Consider the following 19461-nt stretch of genomic DNA (forward strand, 5'->3'; position numbering starts at 1 on the left):
TATTGTAAGACTTCAGTTTAATTGCAACTATTTGAAGGCAATTTAACATCAATTAAGTCCTATGTAAGTTCTTCAGCTCTTTATTAAATCTAACGCAAGAGGAATTTGCTATTGAGGCAACAAAGATCATGATGGTTACCTGTTATATCCTGCAGATCATAAAGGATATCCTCCGCCCTCTCCAAAAGCTCTAGTTGCTTCTCCATGGCAGCAGCTATTGCATGTGTGTGTGTGTGTGGGGGGGGGGGGTTAATAACTGTAATATTTCATGCAAGTCAATTTAACAGTGTGTTTTATGAGTGCCCCCGTTATGATTCTTGCTATTTAGTTATTTTTGTTTCGTTTCTCAAACTTTTTGATTGGTGCAATATTGTTGATCCCGGAGATGTCACAGTGGTGCAGGACAACAAACATGTAGTAATGGCTTTTAGTCTGTTTATGGCTTTTTTGTCTGTTGTCAAGAATGAACTGCTGAGTTTTCAATACAGTATTTTGTAACAGTTATTAAACTTGTCTAAAAATTGGAAACATTTCTAATTTGATGGCAATACCTAATGTCAATTACTATCAAAATAGTTGACAGTAGTTTTATATCGAAATACCATTCGCATTTATTTTCATTAAATATGCTGAGAGCAATAGGATAAACTTATCTTGGACACAACATGCTACTCTCGAAACAATTTTGCAATTTCACTCACTGACGAGTAAAGTTTGTTGGGATTGCTGTTGAACCAAGCAAAAAATAGTTTCATCAGTCAATATGTAATGGGGTCTAAACTTGCGTCACCACGTCTTAAACAAAAGAGCCATCTACCATACGAATCTGTAAGGTTAGCGTGTCTGGATCATGCTATTTTTAAAACCGGAAGTTACGATGCAGTACCATAAAATTCCGCGGGGAGGGGCAAAATCTAACCATTTTAAAGTCTCGTCAAGAGCCACACACTTATCACATAGCAAGGCCATCCTTTTAGGCCTCCTTAAGTTATCGTGTTTAGCCAGCCATGTATTCCTGAAAGTACGGAAGTACATGGTATCTATGTCATGGTAAACCTCTAAAAACAGAATTCCTAAGAGCTTAAAAGGCTTCTTGTGGAGTCTGGGGTTTCTATTCGAAGCTGCACACCCTCTAGTCTAGCGACCGTCTCTGCCGCGGAATGATTCGGAAGGACAATAACTGTATGTGAGACGAATTGTTTCTTTCTTCAGCTACAAGGCCAACTGAGTTTGGTTTCTTCAACCTCTTTAATTGCCAATTTGGGGTAAAATCAACAGCAAAAACAAGCTTTGCTTGCGTACTCAGACATCCGCATTATCCACACGACCACAGACATTATGCAATACATCTAAGCTGACAGCTGAACTACCACCTGTTCCAGTATTACTGTATCACTAGTCCTATGTGCAGATGTGGGTATCTAATGAGACACTAGAACACTACTTGTACTGTTAAACATTAATAAAATGACCAAAATATTTCCATGACCTGCTTACATCTTAAAAACATACTCCCCTTTGACAGATTCAACTCAAATGAGACCACCCTTTGCACGCTTTGCTCTCATATTCTACAAATTGCCGTATCGTCTATATTGTGTTTCATTTCATCACATTACAAGATTGTGACAATCTCATGAAGTTATAGGTTCTATTAGAGCGTCAGCCCTTTTTATTTTCTGTCCATTATACATTTGGATTTGTCACGCCATCTGTGCCATCTTAATGTTTTATGAGCAAATAATTCTTATGAGCACATTTCTGTAAGATGCTCTCAACCCTATGTAAATAAAAAAAAAAGAAAACAATCTTGGCATTAATAAAATTCTGTTATAATAACATGATGACCATCCTTACCTCTTAAAGTCTGATCTGGATCTTCACGACCTGTCATGTCGTACTTCTGCTCTACATCCGGACCCTTTTCACCACCGACTTCTGTAATTGATAAGAGCATGCAATATGGATATTAATTACCAAGTTATATAAAATTTGTACTACGAAAAAAATACACATCTTCTAGAATCCCATTATGTCAAAATAATCTATAATAATGGAGATGGAAAAAGAAATAAGGGAAGTAGAACTTGGGGTAAATTTGAAAATATTGCTGACAGCAAGTAGTCATCGTCTCTCATTACATATGATTTATAGTATACGCCCCTTTCTGTGCGTGATAGAACATGCACATACAGTTTATAACAGTGCAGTATGGCGCTAGATCTAGGAAACAACATTTAGAAACGTCAGACAACACATAGTCGTGTTAGGGTAAAATGAAGGAAAACACTCATAAAAGAATATGCCTGAGCGGTAATCGTACATTCTTAGTTAAAAGCATAGTCGTTACCTTTTGAAGTTGGATCCTGATCTTCACGTCCTGTCATGCCGTAGTTCTGTCCTACATCTGGGGCCTGTTCATCTTCTGTAAATTATGCAACATGAAATAGCTAGATATCAAGTTCCGTTATGTTTGTAAAATAAAATCTAATGTGATGAAAATAAAGCATAGTTGAGGAAAATTAAAAGTTAGTCATTTACCGCCTTTAGATATTTGTGATGTTGGGTCCTAATAAGATGGTCTGTAAGGGAAAATGATATACGATAGCTGTTACCTTTTAAAGTAGAATCTTTTTCTCCAATTTTCGCCACGTCGTAGTTCTGCTCTACATCCGTGCTTCCTTCTTCCTCCACCCCTACGTGTGGTAGAACATGCAAATATGCTTTAATGTTTGTTTAGGTAACAACCCGATCATTTTTAAAAGTTTTACGTAACGTTTATTCCCTTAGAAAAGGTAGACAACACATGCAGAGGTGCCTTTAGGTTAGATAAAGTAAAACTCTTTTTAAGGATGATGATCCATGACCATTAAGGTGTTCACAGATATTTTGTAATAAAGTCGGGATGACCATCGTTACCTTCTGAAGTCGAATCTTGATTTTGAAATCCTGTCATGTCGTAGTTCTGTCCAAAATCTGGGGCCTGTTCACTACCATCTTCTGTAGGAATAAAGTGTGTATAAATTGCCTACGTTACGTAATATGATGGTATACGATTAAACGTATCACGTCAAGTTCAATCTAATATGATGATCTTGGATAAGAAAAACAACGCATGGTTAACATCAGTGACATCCGATGTCATTTAACGCCATTAGATATTTCAAATGTAATGATTAAAAATGATAGGTGCTAAAAATATTGTATATTAGTGAAAATGATAGGTGTTACCTGTTGAAGTTGAATATTCTTCTCCGGTTTCTGACTGGTCGTAGTTCTGCTCAGTAACTTCGCCTCCTTCTGCCTCCCCCTCTGCGTGTGGTAGAACATGAAGGTATGCTTTAATTATTGTGCAAAATGGTGTTTGTTCTTGGAAACAACCATTTCATTTTACGTTTAACGTAATTCTATTACAAAGGATAGATAATAGATAAATGTGTTAGGGTAAGATAAACGCTTTTAAAGACAACTATCCCTGAACCGTAATGGCACATCGTTAGTAAGGGGATAAAGGTGTTTTTACATGTAATGTATAAGGGACGTGGTGACCATCGTTACCTTCTGAAGTCGGGTTTTGATCTCCAAGTCCTGCCATGTCGTAGTTCTCCTCTACATCCGGAACCTTTTGACCACTGAAGTCTGTAGTTAATAGAACATGGAATAAGGACATTAATGACCAGGCCACTAAATAATTGTTTCACAAAATACGAATCTTTAAGACTCGCATTATTTCTTAACAAATGCAGTACTCTCAGGAATGAAAGTAGTTGGGACGTAAGTACCTCAATAAAAACATAATTGGAAAAATACAGCGGTCACTTAACCGACATTTGATAAATATCGCTACAGTAGAATGTAATAAGAATGACATGTTACTGTAAATGACAGTCTCACCTTTTAAAGTTGGATCTTGAGTTTCCGCCATCTCGTAGTTCGGATCTACATCTGTGTCTCCTTCTCCATTCACATCCCCATCTGTGTTTACGGAGGATGCTAAAATTCGTTAATTACTAAAAATATGCTGTTGGTTTTAGGAAATTCTATCAATAATCAATTGAAATGTTCAGTTCCATGTTATGCTCTTTTATGATTAAATAATTAAGATTTTCGATACAGCAAAGTCAAGTGGAATAGCTCAACAACATAAACCATACTGGTGATAACCAATTAATTCCAAGTGAATTGAAAACTAAAAATATATTTGTCTTTTTATTTATACCTTTAATTTTCTTTATCGCCTGTACTTCGAACATTAAAACGAAAGCTGGGCTATAAAATCATTGAATAAAGATTTGTTGACAAGTTTTAGCCTCCTTGGTGTAAGCTGTCATTGATTAGAGTCTACACCTGGCTACCATGCCGTTAACATGTGATGTCAGCGACTGGGCAAGAAGATAACTAATTTCAGTTACATGTATGTTGCACAGAAAACTAAATAAGTCAACCTCCTCCAAACAAGTAAATACAATGCACAGACCACATTGACCTACTAAGTTAAGAGCCTGACAACGGAACACAGCTGTTCGGCTGGTGTCTCTGATTGCACAGTCACCAAACTGCAGTTCTCAATACTTCAAGGAACACAATTGCCGATAGAAATTTCCAACATCAAAACATCAATTTTTACTAGAGAATAATCTTTTTCTTTCAATTAACTTTAAAAAAGATTTAGACCCTTATTCTGTATAATTATGAAAACAGCAGTTTAACACAACAAATAGCTTTGTCAATGATAGTGACTTTTAGTGCTAAAAGTGTGTATGTCTACAGCAATTTGAAAAAAGGGAGATTGTTTTGACTTTTCAACATTAAGTATATCTTTTTGCAGCATGAAGTGTTTCTTTTATTCTTTAGTCTTGTTGCATTTTGTGGGTCGTTTTACTTTTGATCTGGTTCGGACGTTTTTGTCCAGGTCTAGTTCGGAAACCCCGATAGCATTAAAACGATCTGGTCAGTATTATGCTAAAAACTTTCTTCAATAGTGACTTTACTACTATTTTGCGTTCTTTATGGAAACATTTATAAGTCACACGAATGGTTTTCTACTCGCAAGGCACATAGTATGGAAAAGTGTAGCTCATCCTACTACAGTCAAATTTACCTCAATTTTTAATATCTTCCACGGTTGCCTACTCTGAAGGTTAATGTGTTATTCTCAACCTAATGTAACTACCAGCTAAATGTAATCAAATCAATTAATTAGAAAACAGGCCCACAAACACATATAAACACAACAAACCATTTAACAAATAAATACTTCTACTCACCAATGGGCTCCGGTTCTTTCGACTCAAGACTCAACTTCTTTACAAGGTCCAAAAGCTGGGTCTCTTCAGTGTCGACAGATTTTCCTTTGGTGTGAGTCATTGAGGCATCATCCATGGTTTCCTCACCTACATACAAGATGTTAATAGAACACGTTATAAATCAAGTCACAGCTGTCGTGCATTTTCTACAACAATAAGTTCATCATGAAGTGTTTTGCTTGTAACAGCTTACTAATACCTGATTTATTTAAAAAAAGAGTGAAACATATATACTTTATTAATGGGAGAGAGACTATAAAAGAAAATAATTTGCAAAGCGTCACCTAACCTGCTAGCAATCGGAGCTGATGCAGGAGCCTCTCTATGTTGGCAGAATCCCCCGCTATGACAAAATAATAAAATTGCGTTAAGACGTCGTCAAGCAAGACGCCGCCGTTAAGACGCCGTCCTAGCTGTCCGGCCAAACTGTAAGAGCAGCCTGGCCGAACTATAAGAGTCGGTCAGCACCCTACTGCATCCCTCACAATGGGTTTGTAAATACATCTCTGTTTGCATGACAAGTGCACGCAAGGCTAAGTTTGTTTTGCCAGCAAAGGCTTGCCAATCTTTGAGTTTCTTCTCTGTGGTGTTTTTATCGTATCGCCTTTTATTTTTTTATCTTTTGCTCCATTTCGCTCTCAGGTGGGGGAGGGGGTTCTGATATTTTCGGTATATGCTTTTCATTCGTCAGTATATGTTGCAGTTTTCTTGGAATGTTCAAAAGACAACAAAAACATAAAAACACGCATTATATCATCCCTTCTTCCAAGGTCAATCCAAAACATTGACATTATTTCAATATCAACCTTAAGCATAACAACATTGAACCTTTGTTTACAAAACGCAATTATTGGGAACAGAATATTTTAACTAGTAAGGGTGACATTACTTCGGCAATCTTTACTTCCATAACTGGAAAAATCCTTATTGTTGCTTGATCTGTCTGCTGCAATGATTATGGTCAAACATAGTGTTATATTTTCTTTTTCTTATTCTGTGCGCCAAGGCCGGCTTTTAATAATCACTCGTTTTAATCAAACTATTAAAATGTCGTTATATTCAGAAAGAGAGAATACAGTACATACCCATAGCCATGGCCAGGATGATGGCCACGACCAGTGTTGGGGTCCTCATTGTTGTCTATTGTACCTGGGGAAAACACACATCTCAATTACAAATGGCACCCATGTGGCAAATAAACAAATACAGTAAGCACACATTAACTATCTACCTCAGTGTCTAACAGTATTGGGAGAGGTGCTTGATCGGAATGCGTGAAAAACTGGAAAACACATTTGTTGTTTACACATTTACGTCTGCAGTCCTTAAAAGTCACCAATATATGAAACATCCCACCATGAACCATGGGAAATTAGTGTTTAGTAATAATATCTACAGATTAGATGTGATTTAATACTGTATTTGATTTGGTTGAAGTGTCAGTTTACAAATACACCCGATCATTTTCCGAAGATAAAAGATAAGAACGGATAATTGAACAAACCTGAGAGTTAATGACAGAATCACAAAAGAATTCGGGATTTCAACCCTATTCAGACTTTTAGGTAATCATGGGACGTGTGTGTGTGATGTCGTAGAGCCACAAAATTTTTAGTAGAAAATAAAGTTTGTTTATTTAGATTTTGACAACTTGAGTCGACCCCATGGCATATAGCGTAGTTAACGAGCGTTGCTAATTGTTTCCACACTGCATGCCAGGCCGCATGCCTGACCAGGCTGGGAAAGTCATTCCCAGCCTGACTCAGCGCGCGGCGGACGTTCGAAGCTCTAGCTCTAGTCCTTGCTCTATCGATCATGTCATTCGACTTCAAAGCATGGTCTGACACGTCAAAGCTGACGTCGACCACAATCAAGGCACTAGAGGACGCAGACCTTGCCGATGAGGACCTTGCCTTGTCATGCGTTACGCCAGCAATTCTACAACAGCTGAAGCTGACAGTCGGGCAGTACGCCCTTCTGTGTAAGGCCACGGCCAAGCTCCAGGCGGGAACAGTACCAGTGCCAGCGGCCGCGAAGGCGAAGGTCACTCTGGATGACCTGAAGCAGGACTGCCGTGACTGCCATCCTCGGACAAATATAAGACACGGGAGACCTGCTAGCAGGAGCGACTCAGGCGACCCAGGTCCAGGCCAGCGACGACAACCCCTCTGTAAAGCCAGGTGAGAAACCACTCCTCATACCTGACTTTGTCGACTAGTATACTCAACCCGAGACCGACCACGAGGTCGCCCGTGACGGCCAGACGGCTATCATTCTACGCACGTCCCGTACCCGGCCTAAGTTAGAGAATATTCGAGATCAGGGACGCCCTTATCCGCGGTAATAAACTGCAGACAAGACAAGACATTGCCGACTACCTCGGATACACAGTTAAGGTGTCTGAGCTGTTCGAGGTTTATGACACTGCATCAGTAATGCTGTACGACAACCAGTATCGCATGAACCAGCACCGCCACGGTTTCCGCTGGGGCAGGGATTCCGAGCAACTCCTCTCCCGGTTCCTACGGAGCCAGGCCCCGCTGCCAAGCCGCACAACCCTAGGGCACGGCAAACCTGGTACCGACCGGGCGAAAACAGCAGAGGGGCAGGAGATCTGTCGCAACTTTCAAAACCCGAGTGGATGTCGGCGACCATCATGGAACTATACCCATGTCTGCATAACCCCGGGGTGTGGAGAACCCCACCCACAGTGCGAACACAAAAAGTCTAAATAGCAACTCCAGTCACCACTCAACCTTCCAACATGACAACGGCATTGGAAATGGACGACGATAGAGAATTCTTATTGGACGGCTTAAAACACGGATTTCGAATTCTTACTGAAGATAACAATCTTTCTCCCGCAGAATGTGACAACTACAAATCGGTGCCCGACCCCACCACACGCGAGAAAGTCGAGATGCAACTTCGGAATGAACTTGCAAAAGGAAACTACGAGCGACGCAGGGAAAAACCGACCAAAGTTAGCGGACTCAGCGCGATCCCCAAGGCAGACTCTGCGGACGTAGGTCTCATTCATGACTGGATCAGCCCTTAATTATTACGTCGAATCGGTACATTTTAGTTACCAGTCGATTGATGATGCAGTAAGCATGCTCGCGGACGGCTCGTACATGGCAAAGATTGACCTCAAGAGCGCGTATAGGTCAGTACCCATCCACCCATCCAAATACAGCGCAACTGGACTGAAGTGGCGGTTTCAAGGAGACTGTGAGTACACTTTTCTTGTAGACAAACGTCTTCCTTTTGGTGCCCGGAAGGCGCCAGAAATATTTCATAGGATATCTCAGTCAGTTTGACGTATCATGAAGCGACGCGGATACCATACAATTGGACGACTTCCACATTATCGATGCAACGTATGAGGAATGTCGTCTCGCCTTTGAGACATTGCTTGAACTGCTACAACACTTAGGGTTTGAGATTAATTGGCGTAAAGTAATCTTCCCCACGTGAAGGCTTACATTCCTCGGAATCGATATAGATGCGGCGGAGAGAACACTGTCTCTACCTGTAGACAAATTAACCAAACTGCGAACCCTACTCTACGTGAACCCTACTCTGTGACATTAGCGGGCGGAAGCGTGTGTCAAAGCGGGACTTACTCAGCTTGCTGGGCAAGTTAAATTGGGCGGCGAGAGTTGTGCGTGGCGGGCTTTTATACGGCGGCTGATTGAACTGGCAAAAACTTTGCGGCACCCCAACCATCTCGGACGACTGACAAGCGACGCGAGAGCGGACTTGAAATGGTGGACTAAGTTTAGGACGACTTTTAATGGGATTGCGTATTTCATTGACAAGCAACCTATCCCTGCACTGATGCGTGTTAACAGCGGCGGAGCGGGTTTCTATGGCGGAGACTGGTTTTATGTTCACTGGGAAGCGGATGAACCCCACATGTGTGACAGCCACATAAACGAGAAGGAACTCTACACAATCCTCCTAACGGCACCTCCCCATCGCCGTCTTTCATGCGACACATCCGAGAGCTGTTCTGGATCTCAGCTACAAACAACTTCCTCATGAATGCGCGTCATGTGAAAGGCACAGAGAATACCCTTGCAGACGCGTTGTCGCGACTAACAGATCCCACGTGTGCCATCCGAGCGGAAAGTGACTTAGAGCAGTGGATTAGGCAGAACTCAGATGTCATACAGATCAAGTGTGACCATCCCCCTGTCTCCACTAACGCGTTATCTATTTTGCCTCCGCAGGCCACATCCTGGATAGCGAGCCTTCCCTGGACACGGACATCCAGCGCTTCCGGTCCGGGGTTTACGCCGAATCAACCAAGTCAACATACCGATCTCAGCAGCGGGCCTACCTAAGATTCTGCATATATCACAAATATGTGCCCGTGCCGGCGACCAGCAAAAACATCTGTAGGTACGCAGTGTTCCTGGCGAGGACACTAAAATTTAGTAGCATCGTCGGCTACCTCAATATCATACGCATCTTTCATCAAGAGGCAGGATACGAGAACCCTTTACAGGACAATTGGCTACTGCAAACAACTCTGCGCGGAATCCGCCGTCACCATGGCGACAGCGACCAACAAAAGCTTCCGATAACTCCGTCAATCCTGCGCGCCATCCACAACAAACTGGATTTCTCCTGGGCCTACCATGTAGTATTCTGGGCAGCCTGTGGGGTTGCTTTCTTCTCGTTCTTCCGTAAATCTAACGTCCTACCGAAAACAGCAAAGGACTTCGACGCTACAAAACAGCTGTGCAGGAGGGACTTTCGATACTTTGACAGGGACAGGGGTGCCGTCATCACAGTGCGCTGAAGCAAAACGATCCAGTTCAAAGAACGGACTCTCCTTATCCCCATCCCGCGAATAACGGACTCTCCCCTATGCCCTACCACAGCGGTGGAAAAGGCATTCTCCCTGACGGACACGGCCGAGCCGGACGGACCAGCGTCTGTTCTCCCCAGGAAACGGGGCCTGGATTTACTCCCCTGACACACAAACCTTTCGTCACTACATTGCGGACTTTACTCAGACAATGTGGCTACCCGGACTCCGCGTACAGTGGCCACAGTTTCCGACGTGGCGCTGCGACATGGGCGTCAGAATGCGGACTCCCACCTGAACTAATCAAACTCCAAGGCGACTGGAAGTCTAGTGCCTACCAGCGCTACACTAGTGTATCTCTCAAAGGCCGCCTATGGACAGTAAAGACAATGGCTAACGCCTTACATTAGTTAAAACACCTTCCTTCACTTTCGAGCATAAGTTGTACCTCCTATGTAGTTAGCCTTATCCTACGTCCCACTACCTGTCTGGGGGTTTGGAGAAATTGTTTTGTGTCATTGTTTATTACCTTCGCCAAGAAGGTTATGTTTTCAGTAGCGTTTGTCCGTCTGTTTGTCTGTTTGTTTGTCTGTGAACAGCATAACTCAAGAAGCTTAATATGCATTGTCATGAAACTTGGTAGGTGGGTAGGTCTTCATAAGAGCTAGAAATGATTAGATTTTGGGCCCCCTGGCGGCTTTCCTAGGTACTGCAGCAGAACTTCCGGTTTTGATATCTCGTGATCTGAACATGCTAGGGTCACGAATTTTGGATGACAGGCAGCTCTTGGGCTAGGGAAGAAGTGAAATGAGTTTGGGTCCCCTAGCGGCTTGTTCTGGAACTGCAGGAGCATTTGTTGAAAAATCTTCGAAGGATGATAAATCAAGAACCGGTTGACGCAGTGTCATGATTTTTGGTATGTAGGTAGCTGAAGTGATGCTTGACATAATAAGATGACAATTATGCAAATCAGGACCTAATTTGCATAATTAATGAATAAATTCTATAAATCTGCTTTGTTCCAAAATAGGACTGTTAAAACACTTGTGACATGTAATTGAGAATGAGAAAAAACATCTTAAGATACAGATTATGTAAATAAAGACCTAATTTGCATAATTAATGGGATATTCTTATAATTTCATAGTTGTAACTGCTGGGAATTTCATACTTGTTACATTTGGAAGTTAAGTGAATGTGAACATCAATAAACATAATTTATTCAAATCATGACCTTATTTGCATAATTTATGAGGAAGTGCTATAATAGTCTTTTTGTTAAGATAAGGCTGTTATTGGGTGGAGAATATGATCGACTAATATATAATACATGCAAATGAGGCTCTTATTTGCGAAATCAATGATTAAAATTGTATAATTTGTCCACCGCAAGGGTTAACATCATTTGGCGAAGGTATGAGATCGTGGAACTCTTGTTGTATAATAAAAATGATATTTACCCCCCGTCAGGCTTGAGACTAATTTCGCATGTCTAGGTTAAAGTGGATGGTGTACAAGTAAAATTAAATCATGAAGCTGTAAACGTTTTTTACTGGCTGAAGACGTCTAAAAAGCCTTTCCTTAAAGGGTATGCAACAAAACTTTTACAAAAATGTGATGCATATGATACATAATTAAGGTATGTGGCCTTTTGTTGTCCATGGCAACAACACCGACGCGAAATAAAGTTATACCAAGTTGTTGCCAGATATATAGTAGTAGAAGTAGTAGTATATGGACCATTGAACAATGGGGTGTGCCCCAAATTTCATAGCAGATCTTCGGCAGCGCGGCTAAAGGCAGCGCGGCCGCTGCGTGCTTCAGCAGTGTGTCGGTGATTTAACGGCGTACGGCAGACTCAACGGGGCTTGCCGCCATTGGACTTGCGGACCGGGACCGGGAGTGGTGACCTGGCTTGGCGGGCCGGTTGCCCGTGGGCGAGTCTCGGTAAATTTTAGAAAATGGTCCTTTACAGGTGTCTGACAATGCACGGGTTGGTCGACCTACCTTGAGAGAGTGGTCGTTTGTTTACTAGCTCGGGAAACGACAGGGATGGATCGACTTATCTCTCCCCTTTTCTGGCCCCGGCCGGCCTGTTGAGAGGTAGAGGACGGTGGGCCGCGGTTCATCCCACAATCTCTTCAGTCGTTTTGCTACCCCAACGACCAGGCTGCCACTGCCAGCTACGGCAGCCAGAGGTGGACAACAGGCTTGAAAGGAGGGGTCGCGAGCGAAGTCGGCCGTGCCAAGGGCGTTCAGCGCCGGGGCATGCCTCCGCGGAGGTATCGACCGACCCAACGGTGACTGCTCGTCCCATCCGTCTGCGTGCGACTACGCCTTGCGGACTCAATAGTCAAAAACCCGACCGTTTGCCTCCTCTACAGACACGTCGGTCATAAGAGTGCGGGACCTTTTCTGACGGGACAGCTCGGACGTTGGAGGGAAGCAACGGTAAGGTGTGGCCGGGAGTTCTGCGTTAAGCCCCCCAAGGTTCACGGCCAGCGACGAACTGCCCTGCGACGAACTGAGCAGTGCAGCCTCGCCGGTCGAGTGGAGTGAACCTCCCGCTCGCTGGACCCCGCCGCCCGCCGGCGTCCTTGCTCTCGACCCACGTCTTCGGTGGACGCAGTGGCTTGCGGTGCAAGGGGGACATGCTTTCCGGGCCTTGGACAATCTTCTTCCGGCAGGCTGGCGTGACGTCCTCGCCATCGGAGATCCTGCCAGTAGCCATATGCTTATCTCAAAGATTAAGCCATGCACCTGTAATTTTATACCGATTCAGTGAAACTCTGAATGGCTCTTTATACTTTATAACAGTTATGGTTCCTTTAATCGTCACATCCTACATGAATAACTGTGGTAATTCTAGAGCTAATACATGCGGAAGAAGCCGACCTCACGATCTGGCGTGCATTTATCAGACCAAGACCAACCCGGGATTCGCCCCGGTCCCTTTGGTAACTGTGAATAACCCAGCCGATCGCACGGTCTTCGCACCGGCGACAGATCATTCAAATGTCTGCCCTATCAACTTTCGATGGTATGTTCTGTGTCCACTATGGTGGCAACGGGTGACGGGAAATCAGGATTCGGTTCCGGAGAGGGAGCCTGAGGAACGGCTTCCACATCCAAGGAAGGCAGCAGGCGCGCAAATTACCCACTCCCGACTCGGGGAGGTTGTGACGAAAAAAAAACAAAACAACAATACGAATGACAATTAAATAAAATAGCAATTCGAGGCCCCGTAATTGGAATGGGTACACTTTAAATCCTTTAACGAGGATCTACTGGAGGGCAAGTCTGGTGCCAGCTGCCGTGGTAATTCAAGCTCCAATAGCGTATATTAAAGTTGTTGCGGTTAAAAAGCTCGTAGTTGGATCTTGGGACCGGTCTTGCGGTCCGCTGGAAATCGTGCCACTGCTCGTCTCGGCCCTGCCCGGCGGATTCTCCCTGGTGCTCGAGTGCCTCGGGGTGCCGGTGACTTTGCCCCGCGTTCGGCTGCTTATCGTATTCCCGCCAAAGTCTTGTTTGTTTACAGTAGTAGACCAAGCCATGCATTCTCAGGCGACCGAGCGGGGTGTCCGACGAGTTCTGCGGTCCCACCGGAATAAACGGGGAAGGGGCTCCGTTGACTGCGGTGGCAGGCAGCTAGCGAGTGCGTCTTGAGCCGGCCGAACACGGATGAGTCCCGACGAGAAAAAAAGGTAGGATTGTGGTGTAACTTTTCTCCCTCGCTCGATTTAATGGCTTTGCCAGGCGGCCGCTGGAGGTAAAGGCGCGGTCACATTTCCCAACCCGGGCCCGGCCGGGCGGCCGTTTGGAACGAAATTTATAAGACAGCAAAACATACAACAAAAGTTTTAGAAAATTAACCATGAGCACTGTTTGTATATCCCCCTAATACAAATTTTATATATTTCGTTAACGCAAACAACCCGGCCGGGCCCCGGCTTGGAAATGTGACCGTGCCCTAACAGGGTCTCAGTTCGGTCGCAACATAGTCAAACGAGTCTACCTGACATTTGTAATTTAAAACATATCTAAATAAAGACATGTTTCTTGCCATTTTCAGGTATTTTGGACTGCTGACGACTTTTTTTTCCGAATCGAAGTAATAGGGATGTTCTAACGACCTGACACGGGCATCTCAACATGAGTCCACAGGCTAGGCTATCGGCACATTTCCCTACCGCGCTAGGAAGTCTACTAAAAGCTTGTCGGCTACTTATATTATCGTAGAAAAAAGTTCGGATGCTTATCGTGTTCCCGCCAAATTCTTGTTTTTTACAGTAGTAGGCAAAGCCATGGATTCTCAGGCGACCGAGCGGGGTGTCCGACGAGTCCTGCGGTCCCACGGGGATAAACGGGGTAGGGGCTCCGTTGACTGCGGTGGCAGGCAGCTAGCGAGTGCGTCTTGAGCCGGCCGAACACGGATAAGTCCCCGGCGAGAAAAAAAGTTAGGATTGTGGGGTAACTTTTCTCCCTCGCTCGGTTTAACGCGGGTTGCGAACAAAGCGCCGGCTGTCTGACAGTGGCAGAAGAGACTATGTCTTTGCCAGGCGGCCGCTGGAGGTAAAAAAGCGGTCACATTTCCCAACCCGGGCCAGGCCGGGCAGCCGTTTGGAACGAAAATTATAAGACACACTCACAAAAAAAAAAAAAAAAATTTTTTAGAAAATTTACCATGAGCACTATTTGTATATCCCCCTTGTATAAATTTTATATATTTCGTTAACGCAAACAATCCGGCCGGGCCGCGGCTTGGAAATGTGACCGTGCCCTAACAGGGTCTCAGTTTGGTCGCAACAGAGTCAAACAAGTCTACCTGACACTTTTATTTAAAACATATCTAATATAACCTTGTGAGTTTGAATTTCTTTAAAATAAAACCAGTGTCTTGCCGACATATGTATGAGGCGGCCGCTCCAACTTCTCGCCCCTTCCGTCTGCGTGCGAGCACGTGGTGCGAGTACGCCTTGCGGACTTGACGGTCAAAAACCCGACCGTCTGCCTCCTCTACAGACGCGTCTGTCGTGAGAGTGCGGGACCGTTTCCGACTGGACAGCTCGGACGTGGGAGGGAAGCAGCGGTAAGGTGTGGCCGGGAGTTCTGCGTTCAGGCTCCCGAGGGTTCGCGGCCAGCGACGAACTGCCCAGCGACGAAATGAGCAGTGCAGCCTCGCCGATCGAGTGAACTGGACCTCCCGCTCGCTGGACCCCGCCGCCCGCTGGCGTCCTTGCTCTCGACCCACGTCGTCGGTGGACGCAGTGGCTTGCGGTGCACGGGGGGCATGCTCTCGGGGCCTTGGACAATCTTCTTCCGGCGGGAAGCCCCGCCTGGCGTGACGTCCTCGCCACCGGAGATCCTGCCAGTAGCCATATGCTTATCTCAAAGATTGAGCCATGCACCTGTAATTTTATACCGACTCAGTGAAACTCTGAATGGCTCTTTATAACAGTTATGGTTCCTTTAATCGTCACATCCTACATGGATAGATAACTGTGGTAATTCTAGAGCTAATACATGCGGAAGAGGCGCCGACCTCACAGTCTGGCGTGCATTTATCAGACCAAGACCAACCTGGGATTTACCCCGGTCCCTTTGGTAACTCTGAATAACCCAGCCGATCGCACGGTCTTCGCACCGGCGACAGATCATTCAGATGTCTGCCCTATCAACTTTCGATGGTATATTCTGTGTCCACCATGGTGGCAACGGGTGACGGGGAATCAGGGTTCGGTTCCGGAGAGGGAGCCTGAAAAACGGCTACCACATCCAAGGAGGGCAGCAGGCGCGCAAATTACCCACTCCCGACTCGGTAGTGGCGAAAAATATGGCGAATGACAATTAAATAAAATAGCAATTAGAGGCCCCGTAATTGGAATGGGTAAACTTTAAATCCTTTGACGAGGATCTATTGGAAGGCACGTCTGGTGCCAGCAGCCGCGGTAACCCTAGCTCCAATAGCGTATATTAAAGTTGTTGCGGTTAAAAAGCTCGTAGTTGGATCTTGGGACCGGGCTTGCGGTTCGCCGCGAGGCGTGTCACTGCTCGTCCCGGCCCTCCCTGCCGGATTCTCCCTGGTGCTCTAAACTGAGTGCCTCGGGGTGCCGGTTACTTTGTCTCGCGTTCGGCTGCTTATCGTATTCCAGTCTTGTTTGTTTACAGCAGTAGACCAAGCCATGCATTCTAAGGCGACCGAGCGGGGTGTCCGACTAATCCTGCGGTCCCACGGGGATAAACGGGGCAGGGGCTCCGTTGACTGCGGTGGCAGGCAGCTAGCGAGTGCGTCTTGAGCCGGCCGAACACGGATAAGTCCCCGACGAGAAAAAAAGTTAGGATTGTGGGGTAACTTTTTTCCCTTGCTCGGTTTAACGCGGGTTGCAAACAAGGCGCCGGCTGTCTGACAGTGGCAGAAGAGACTATGGCTTTGCCAGGCGGCCGCTGCAGGTAAAGGCGCGGTCACATTTCCCAACCCGGGCCCGACCGGACAGCCGTTTGGAACAAGATTATAAGACAGCAAAATACTTACAAAAAAGTTTTAGAAAATTAACCATGAGCACTATTTGTGTATGCTCCTAATACCAATTTTATATATTTCGTTAACGCAAGCAATCCGGCCGGGCCGCGGCTTGGAAATGTGATCGTGCCCTAACAGGGTCTCAGTTCGGTCGCAACATAGTCATACGAGTGTACCTGACACCGTGCTTAGGAATTTTGGACTACTGACGACTTTTTTTTTCCAAATCGATGTAAAAGGGTGTTCTAACGAGCTGACACGGGCGTCTCAACATGAGTCCACAGGCTATCGGCACATTTCCCTACCGCGCTAGAAAGTCTACTAAAAGCTTGTAAGTTTTAGTTTCTTTAAAATAAAACTAGTTCCTAGGCGACAGATACATTATTGTTGCCGGCAGCGTTTGTTACAACACTAAAGCCGACATCGGACAGTTGACTAACTGAGCAGTGTTTACGAAAACCGTCAACTAACTTCGAGAAAAACTACAAACACTTAACTGTATATGCTTAAATTTAGCTTAAAGCAAACACAATGGTGGACGCTGTTTAAAGATACATCCGACACTTCTTTGTGAATACTGTTTAGTTAGAAGACAGGGGTAAAACTATGTCCCAAAGTCACTGAAGATCATCGGTTCTAAACCTTTTATGACTAAGCAATACTTACGGTTGAAGAAGTAGAAAAGTCTGAGGAATGGGAATCATTGAACACGTAGTATACATCATATTTTAGATAAGTAACAATTAGAACTTACTTGTTCAGTTGACGGCGCGCGGTAACACAAGAACCTGAACTGTTGTTCTCTTCTCACGGACCGGGGCGCTCTGAGGTGCAGTGGCTCATTTAATGTTTTTTATAAAGGTAAGTATGCAAAGTTTCTGCCACTCATGTATGTAACATACCTTTTAGGGGAATAGTGTGTCCACAATACCATGAATAGAGGAAAAGACAGGTCTATGATTGGCATAGGTAACCTGGAGTTGACGTTTTGGGAGGAGCTTTAAAATATTACATCATTTCCAAGTAAATAACGCCGACGCGTTTTCTGGTAAAAATGTAATCTACCGTTAAGCACGAATCAGTCTACAGTCTACTGCAAAAGTAAATAACACGAACAGGATTTCAGGTTAAAACAGAAATGAACCGTTCAAACAACGACGCCTACTGCACACGAAAAGGACAGCTGTGTTTCAAACTCATGCCCATCACCTGAGCTGAAATATTTTCCCACTGATTGTTTCTATTGACAAGCCATTGAAAGACCAAATATTCTAAGCACAAAGCGACGTTTGTAGTTATTGCATAACAGGGCTTTAGCCAGCGCCCGTTTTACCGTCAATTGACGGTAATTTGTCCCGTCTGACGGTAAAAAGTTTAGTCCTTACCGTCAACATTGACGGTCAAAAATCGTGGGTAAAGACATGGAAAAAATCTAGCGAATTTGAATGAGCCACGGCGCGGCGTCTTTTCCAAACGCACGGCGGCGGGAAACCTGATTTCAAGGACCGTGCCGACGCCTGTTGACTTGGCTCTATTGTTCAATGTTGCTGTCTGTTAAAACAACATGTGCTAATACCCCCGTCACATTGCGCGTAAATCGATCGGCCGACTAGTTGGCGAGCTCTAAACGACATTTACGGCCGTAGTACGCCCGATGTTCCGTCGAGCATCGCGCGAATTTTCGGGATCGCCGGCGATTTTTTGGAGTCGGCCGAAGCTCGCTGACACGCGAAACGTGTTCTTAACATCAGCGACTAGTCGCCGGCGATTTTTGAGGTCGCAGAGCTCGTTTCCAGCCCGCGCGTAGCTCGCCCGTAGCTCGTCCCTATGCGGCCGAGAGTCGACCGATATTCGGACGTACATCCCACGAGTCTCGGCCGTATTTCGTCTTTGAAAATCGGGCGACGGTCGCTGAATACGGTCGACCATCGCGCGAGCTTCGCGAAATATTCGGGCGACCCTCTTCCGTACCTCGCCCGACTTGCGCAAAGTTTTTAAAATCGTGCGTGCTTCGAGCGAGCTTCGTGCCAGTGTCGGACGAAGGTTCTACGAGCCTCGGCCGAGCTCCTGTGAAGTTATTATTTATTCAGCACCTGTGACATTTCTTTGAGATTGCATTGACAGTATACTGTGTAAAGTTTGCAGGAGCAACGTCCCACTGATTGTTAACGTTATGTTTACGAGAAAGTATAAAAATAGACAAAATCGTCCTTTGCCCTTTTGTTACATCAACATTCGTTAATGAACAAAAGCACTTTAAAAAGATGACGAACTATATAAGGCCAAATGCCTAGATTTTGACCTCAACTGATTGAACGCACATGAAATCCTTTACTCTTGTCCTTTTAGGAGGGCCCTTATTTCAGATGATTGTATAATAAATTAACGTTTACACTTGTTCATTCTGGAATGAGATTGACTTTTTTCCTTAGGGTGCCTTCATGTGATAGATATTACTTACTAGTTGAAGTTTATATTGCATGGGTCTTTTTACCTCTGTCTACTTTGTTGACATTGAATGACTAATAATCTTGTTTACCGGAAGATTCATACTATTTTACAAGTATACAGGCAAAGTTTTAGAACAATATATATTATTAGCTTTGTTCAGGTACACGTGTATAAAAAGATTTTGATATAATGATAATCATTATGTCTTGTTGTACGTTTTGGTTGAATGGTGTAGAAATCGTGCGAGCATCGATAGATCGCCGACCGTAACTCGAGCGACGTACGCCCTTGTGTCGAGCGAGCTTCGGCCCACTCCTGTCTGGTTAAAAAATGTGGTCGTTGTGTTAACCAGACGGTAGTGTACA

General features: G+C 44.7%; 2 protein-coding genes across 2 annotated transcripts; one reads left to right on the plus strand and one right to left on the minus strand.

Annotated features, from left to right (window-relative positions):
- Positions 1–1816: 1816 nt before the first annotated feature.
- LOC109475065 lies at positions 1817–17640 on the minus strand. The gene is made up of 11 exons (XM_019775606.1): positions 17400–17640; positions 6392–6455; positions 5596–5649; positions 5268–5393; positions 3895–3975; positions 3559–3639; positions 3232–3312; positions 2920–3000; positions 2616–2696; positions 2351–2425; positions 1817–1938 (listed from the first exon to the last, which is right to left on the minus strand). Exons 2-11 carry the CDS (start codon positions 6438–6440, stop codon positions 1817–1819), a joined length of 831 nt encoding a protein of 276 aa, XP_019631165.1. The 5' UTR covers positions 6441–6455; positions 17400–17640.
- On the plus strand, positions 7122–10682 carry LOC109475066. Its single transcript, XM_019775607.1, has 3 exons — positions 7122–7287; positions 7409–7486; positions 9542–10682. The coding sequence occupies exons 1-3, from the start codon at positions 7122–7124 to the stop codon at positions 10114–10116; spliced, it is 819 nt and encodes a 272-aa protein (XP_019631166.1). The 3' UTR covers positions 10117–10682.
- Positions 17641–19461: the final 1821 nt, after the last annotated feature.

The sequence above is a fragment of the Branchiostoma belcheri genome, unplaced genomic scaffold, assembly GCF_001625305.1.
Source record: "Branchiostoma belcheri isolate BF01 breed outbred unplaced genomic scaffold, Haploidv18h27 scaffold322, whole genome shotgun sequence".
Classification (NCBI taxonomy): domain Eukaryota; kingdom Metazoa; phylum Chordata; class Leptocardii; order Amphioxiformes; family Branchiostomatidae; genus Branchiostoma; species Branchiostoma belcheri.

Bases quoted from the DNA above. Each gene is read 5' to 3' on its own strand.
- LOC109475065 (XM_019775606.1), bottom strand. From the start codon at position 6,440: ATGAGGACCCCAACACTGGTCGTGGCCATCATCCTGGCCATGGCTATG. The intron at 5,650-6,391 runs GTATGTACTGTA...ATTTTGTCATAG, and splicing joins CATCCTGGCCATGGCTATGG to CGGGGGATTCTGCCAACATA. The intron at 3,640-3,894 runs GTGAGACTGTCA...TATTAACTACAG, and splicing joins TCAAGATCCAACTTTAAAAG to ACTTCAGTGGTCAAAAGGTT.
- LOC109475066 (XM_019775607.1), top strand. From the start codon at position 7,122: ATGTCATTCGACTTCAAAGCATGGTCTGACACGTCAAAGCTGACGTCG. The intron at 7,288-7,408 runs GTAAGGCCACGG...GACAAATATAAG, and splicing joins CGGGCAGTACGCCCTTCTGT to ACACGGGAGACCTGCTAGCA. The intron at 7,487-9,541 runs GTGAGAAACCAC...TTGCCTCCGCAG, and splicing joins CAACCCCTCTGTAAAGCCAG to GCCACATCCTGGATAGCGAG.